The 6,750-nt window shown below is 45.9% G+C and overlaps 1 protein-coding gene across 1 annotated transcript; it reads right to left on the bottom strand.

Moving 5' to 3' along the window:
• Positions 1 to 2,718: 2,718 nt before the first annotated feature.
• Positions 2,719 to 6,590, bottom strand: Atac1 (Ada2a-containing complex component 1). Its single transcript, XM_077640601.1, has 2 exons — positions 6,105 to 6,590; positions 2,719 to 5,407 (listed from the first exon to the last, which is right to left on the bottom strand). Exons 1-2 carry the CDS (start codon positions 6,405 to 6,407, stop codon positions 4,259 to 4,261), a joined length of 1,452 nt encoding a protein of 483 aa, XP_077496727.1. The 5' UTR covers positions 6,408 to 6,590; the 3' UTR covers positions 2,719 to 4,258.
• Positions 6,591 to 6,750: the final 160 nt, after the last annotated feature.

Genomic DNA, 6,750 nt, shown 5'->3' with positions numbered 1-6,750 from the left:
GTATATGATAGAAAGGAGGCGAAATGGTAGAGACCTGTGTACTGTGCGATGTCAGTTCATGTTAAAGAACCCCAGGTGGTCAAAATAATCCGGAGCCCTGCACTAATGGAGTATCTCAGAGCCTCAGTCTCTTTGAGATGTTCAACCCCTTAAACCAAGCCATTAACCAGGTATCCCGAGCCCTCCTTTGTTCTCTGTCCCTCCTTTATCCCTTGCCTTACAGGGCAGTTAGGTGTCCCCCCAGGTGTGGAGTATCCTTTCCCCAAAAACAAATTTAATTTAACCAAACCATAAACCAAAACATACGATAGAAAGGTTCCTTCAAGTATAACCTGGCTAAACTTTAAGCTTGTTCCAAGGAGATGCATTAAATATGCTTGGAAATAAATCCTGGACTCTTTTTGTGGAGGATAGCTCAATTATTTTTGTTGTATTTGTTTCTGTTTCTGCACCTTTGGAGCTTTCTGCATGTTGTCAGAGCAGCCCATGGGCAGTTATAGGTCAGTTGCACAAATCAAATCAAAGCTATTATTTGTACATTAGTTTTCGTTCTGAGAGGCCATAAGTGTCGCCACTTTAGCAATGCACTCAGCTAAAAGTCTCGGTCACTGGCGATCTACCAACAGCTGAGGACAGTGCAAGCACGCGGTTAATGTTTGATGGCTGCCACACCAGTTGGTTCCATCTCTGCTGCAAGTCTACTCTTTACTCTGCATTCAGCTGCCCGTGCTCCAGCCTCGTAGGCTACCCTGGCAGCACACCCTTTCACAGGTGTGTGCAAAACCACGACAGTGGCGCCATCTGCCTAGATCATCAAAATGTATCTTTTGTTGCTGTGGTGTGTAGCTCAGAATAGAGGGGGTGCAGCAAACGTGCCTGTTTGCAAACGACCTTCAAACGCCCTTGAGCAGAATGAGGATACTAAAACACAGCCTGCATTAAAACAGTATCTCACTTTGCTTCTCCTAGTCAAAGTATAGAGCTTTGTTTAAAGGTCATGGACTACTCGGGCCTCTTGAGCAGAAGCAACCAGCATTAGGTGCAAAGGTAAGTGTGTGCACGATGGCAAAAAACAAACACTACCTCCAAGTTGCTTCTGGAGTAATACTACTATTGGGAATGTGCCTAGAGCACTTCCATATGAAAAAAAAAAAAATATTCAGAGAGCACTAAGCTGTGTCTTAGGGGTATGTCGTCGTGCCATTAAAGGGCAACTGAAGGTCTTTAGAATTTGACGAACTTGAAGGTGTCTGATGTGTGTAACTTGCAGGTATAGCATGCACAGTCTTTTTGGGTAAGCATTCAGGCTTCTCTGCAGTGCACAGCTCTGGCGGGGGACGGCACAAAGATGTAAACTACGGTCACTGTACATTAGAGCTTAGAAACGCTTTCTTTGAAGGAAGAAAAGCAACACGGTTGAAGGCAGCACCTGCGGAGCGTTGTTTGGTGGCGTTCGGTGACCCACGGCTAGTTGTGGGCAAAAGCAGTATTTGAAATCTCCCTGTCCGTGAGATCAACTAACTTCTGCGCACTCCTCCGATGCTGTGAGGAGAAGACAGAGATTTAGTAGTCGATTACGTAACCATTACAAATGGTAGCGCGAAAAAACATGGTATGCTTTACCTACAGCTTTTACAGATCAGAATCACCGACTGTCGTGGAATTGTAAAAAGTGGTGCAACTACCCTTTAATGGGTCCCTTTAGCAGCCTGGGGTCGTCTTTGCTTACCACTCCGCTGACACGGACACTGTTCTTTATTTATTTTTTTAGTTCTTTGTTTAGCAAAGACACACGGCCTTCGTTTAACCAAGTCGAACGAACATTCCTCAGTGGTCGAAGGGTGGAGCGCCCAGCTCACGACCTTAAAGGGCACCGGTTAGAGTCCCAGCTCAACCATTCTTTTTCAGCGCAATTGCTTTTCTTTCTTCAGAGGCACTACGTAATGGCAGTGGAATGACGTCGTGACCCTGCACACCAATGAGGAATTGTGCAGTGACGTCATCACTGTTGTACTTTGCGATTGCTGTGGGGTATTTGAATTATGCACGAGGTCGTGTGGTTGTGACATCACGACCCTCTCGAACAATTCAGTATTTCTCAATACAATGCCAATAACTACGTCAGCTTTTCTTCTGAATGGGACCGTTAATGCTATCATGTTAAAAGGGGGAGTAATAACTCTGCACACGCTACACGAGTAATGTAAAGTGTAGTACTTCCACATATGCTATATTCGGATAAAATTTTTGTCTGCAATGAAGCTCCGCCCAAATTTAGTACCAGTGCACAGAATTCCTCCACGACAAAAACGTAGTCCATTGTTAAAACTTCTCGTCACCTAAGCAAGAAGCTAACCACGAGGAAAAGTTATAAGCTCTAGAATTTTGATACCTTGCTGATTTCATTTACTTTTGTGACTAGCTAGCGGAGTAATACAGTACGCCGCAAACCATGACCCAGTGTTAACAACTGCTTTTTTCTTAAGTTTTATCCTACTATAGAGGGAAAGCCCTCGATTGTGCTGAAGACCAAAATTGAGTACAGCTATTAACAGCACTTGAAAGTGTTTCTGAATACCACATCTTCCGAGCTTTTCTTTTTAACTTTACACGAGCATGATTGCAGAACTTCCTTGTTGATAAGACCAACAGAGTATCTCAAGAACATGCAAAAAAAGTATGCTTTCATTGGCAGTGAACAAAGTAGACACTAAAGGCTTGGCTGTTTGTGAAAATGTATTGAAAACAAGTGAACCGTGCAAAAAAAAAAAAATTCTGCCAGCACTAATGGCATACCAGTAAATAAATACATTGCAGTGCAACAGCCAACTGGCTGTTATGTGATCACAACTTATAAAGCATATGCAAGAAAGCACTTTTGAAAGTCAATAAATGATGAGGCAACAAGAACACTAGTCAAAACAAGTTCAAAAAGCTTGTAGAAAGCATCTGAACATTTCATAACAATAATCTATCTGTCTTGCAGCAAACTGCAAAAATGCAGCTTTTAGCAGCGAGTTTAACACACAGCAGAGTTCTTCAAAAACAGGGCCAATCAACAAGTATACCAATAAGAATTGAGTGCAAGCTGAAAATCGAAAAAGTTAAAGCTGTAGCTTCATAATCCGTCCCGCGAGTATTAAGGCGAAAGCCTTTAATGGCTCATGCTTGCGGCCATTTCTTTTTTCAGTCTCAGGTTATGTCCAATGACTAAATTAACTCGATAAGAAAAAAATCCTTGTGCACGGCGGAATTCGAACCACCATCCTTCCGTTCCGCAGCTAAGCGTGCTAACGACTACGCTACTTCCTGCCAACGCACATGTAGTTCTTGTCTAGCATTGGGCTTAGGTGGTGCGGGCTGGGCAACATTATTTTTCTTTTTTCTCTGCCCACACTAATATATGTCTAGCGTAAGGGCGCTGGAGAGTGTTTGCGGAAGGGCGCCGAATCAGACGGATGCCTCCCAAATGCCCTCCAGTGTCTGCAGCATTTAAGGTCACAAACAATTGTGTACTTAATCAACATCTTGACCACAAATCAGTGACACAAGCAGGAACACTGCACTAAAAACTTTCGCCTTACCGCACTTTAGATCAACAAAGTGCCTCCCTTAATTTATCGCACTTTAGATCAACAAAGTGCCTCCCTGAATTTATCGGCAGAAGCTGTTCCATGCTGGTTTCTTAAGCAGGATAAAGAGTGTAGGCGTTTGGTAAGGAAGAGCTCACATCAGTAGAATGTCCATTTGGAGGTTACGTCAAAATCTGTTTAAAAAATAAATTAAAAAACTGGTAAGCAAGATAATGCCAAACTGTTTTTCACATGGCAGAGTGAGGCAGTGCAAACAGATGAGGACAAACAGAGAAACAGCCAATAAAACTGCCAATTTACTTTGGGAAGATGGTAGCATTAATAGCAAGCGTTCAACTCGCGTGACAGATGGAAGCAAAGGAAATGTCAAATAAATTGCTGGTAGTTTCAGTGCTCATCTTATTGGTTGTTTCTCTGTTGCCCTTGTCTGTTCCTGCTGCCTCACTCTGTTATGTATGGCCAACAAGCTCAAACCAAAATTCTGATCCCTCTGTTTCCCACAAGCATGTCTTCCAACCAACCTTGAATTCTGAGATCCACGGGGGATGATATGGTCGTAATCTGAATGATGTCAAATTCACAAGGGAGTGTAGCATGTCAGCACAACCCTGATGTGTACACACAGGGTAAACACTACACTCTTTGGCAAGAGCAGAGTTCATTTGTCAGCTGGAACCAGGCAAGTAGTTTGGGTCGAGATAGTTGTAGTCCGCCCCTGTGAAACTCATATAGTCTCTGTCGTGAAACGTCGAGCAGTCCTGTGCAACGCGGATGGGCTCCAGGTGGTGGTCATCCTTGTGAGTTGCTGTCTCATGCATGCAGTCAACGCAGTCATTGCAAAAGTCAATGGAGGTACCTGTGGGGCAGTCAGTGCAGTGCCACCGAGTGCCCATAATGGGTGCACACTCGCACCTGTCACAGCGGAAACCCACGTGCTGTGCCAGGCCAGTCCGCTTCATCCGTTCTTCACGCACCTTCCTGAGAGCCAAGAGCTCCTGGTACTCTGCAGACTCCTTTACAGCGGCATCAAGATCTGCATCATCTTCATTCCCTGGACGTGCTTCAGACTTGCCTTGGCTTCCACTGTTGGATGACTCGAGATGCCCCCACGATGATGAACATGAGTCGTCATCTGCGTCGTTCATGAAGACCGGTGGCCTGTGAGATGCGAAGAATGTTGACTGAGAGAACAGATAGGTCGATGACTTCTGGGAGCCGTGGTGGTGGTGATATCCTCTCCTGGTATGTCCGGTGCCAATTTTGCGCGGCGCCGTGACGTTCGGTATTCTGCCCGGTACAGGCAGGCCCGCCTTAGCCAGCTTGATGAAATACTTCTGAACGCGACTGGCCACCTGAGTAGGGGTCCGGTTTCCCAGCGCGCTCGCAATCTTCTCCCATCGCCTACTCTCTATTTCCTCCGGCGGGAACTTGAGCAGCAGCTCCTCCAGCCGCTTCTGCTCTTCGCCCGTCCACAGCTGGTTGAACGTCGCCGGCTTGTTCTCACTGAAGACTCGGCCCCGGATCAGGATGTTACCGCCGTTAATGCCGCTTGATCCCTGGCCCTGAGCCTGCGAAGTCTCTGCTCCTTTTGGTTCTGTTTTGGCCGCGTGCCTCGTGAACTGGCGTTTTCCCTCGATCCCTCGCTGAATGCCCATGAGGCTGTACTCGCTCCAGTCGATGTTAGGTATTGGTGCGACTAGCTGGCGTACCGGAATGCCAAGGTCTTCCTTCTTCTGAAGCCTTTCAACAAATCTTATTGGGTCTTCCAGCGCCTCGTCACGGACTTCGATGAGCTTTTCAATGTCCTGGACCACCTGGAACGAAGCAGTTAAAATGAACCACGTAAGGTGCCAATTGCAAACCACGGATTCTTGACGAAGTGTGTAAAACAATAGACTATGCACGGCGCGCCGCCCACGGTATCAAGAACCGATGTCTTTTGTAGCTCGGAAGGCAACGAACATACGCAGGAAAGGGATGGGCGCAAGTGGCTTGTCAAATGGCAGGCGTTGGTTACATACGTGGGTCGAATGGCTTGCCATGGTCTTGGTCTAACTGGCAAGCGAAGACAAAGTTTGTGACAACAAAATCATGCCAATTTGTGGGATTCTTTATGATTACATAATTGCAACTGGTCGGTTAATTTGTTAATTATTTTAAAATTTCTACGGCTCTTCTTTTTTCACCAAAACGCTGTCTGTTATTTTACTTCAAATATTCTTCTGTCGTTTTTATTGATACATTTCTCAAAATTCACGCTTGGTGCTAATATTTTGTCGTAGTAAACTCCTATGGAAATTTCCTTGTTTATGTCACTACACCTTGGCCAATCCCGCCGCGTGGGTATGTGCCATATTTACTGAGGCAAAGAAGAAAATCGTGCCTAGGCTTCAACCGCAGTAATAATCACCCGATTCTTGGCCGATCCCCCAGTGTGGGTATGAGCCATCTTTTGATAGGCTAACAACAACTTCAACCGCAGTAAACGACAGAATGGCTCACATAACTTACCTGCACCCGTTGCGCTTCCAGCACGGCAAGAGTCTTCAGCGCGTTGCGGTAATCTGAGTTGCCGCGTAATGCGAGGTGATCCGACTCGAAGAAGAATTCGCCGATGTCGTCCAAGTCCTCGCCGCTCTGTTCTTGGACGCCGCCGTCTCTCGTTGACGGGCCGTCCAGTGCATTAGTCGCCGTCTGAGGCGAACAGTCTCCGTTCTTCGTGTCATGATCTTGCCTATCTTGCGAGTTGTCCAACGTGGTGGGGTCTCTCTGGGTGGCTGTCACGGCTGGTTGCTCTTCGGAGCCCGCTTCCATCCCGCCAACAGTGACAATGTGGCCCTTTAAAGGACTCAGGTGCACTTCATACGGACAGGTAGCGAGCAGCGATGGCGTTTCTCGCTCAAAACATTGTCGTTTTGGACGAAAAACAAGCCCTCGAAACACACACAACACATGTTTAGCGCGCCGCGCGTGTCTAGCGCATGGCCTAAAGTCGCAACGTACCGAACCGGTAAACAAAACTGAGCGCAGCGTCACCTGTCAACCCTATCAATACTTATTTTTTATGTTTAAAAACTTTAAAAGTAAATAAAATTTTAGTTTTACGATAAGAAACGTAACTTTTATATTTCAAATGAACAATATTTATTGTTGTAAA

The sequence above is a fragment of the Amblyomma americanum genome, chromosome 10 (genome assembly GCF_052857255.1).
Source record: "Amblyomma americanum isolate KBUSLIRL-KWMA chromosome 10, ASM5285725v1, whole genome shotgun sequence".
NCBI lineage: Eukaryota > Metazoa > Arthropoda > Arachnida > Ixodida > Ixodidae > Amblyomma > Amblyomma americanum.
This window is presented reverse-complemented; position numbering and strand designations above follow the sequence as displayed.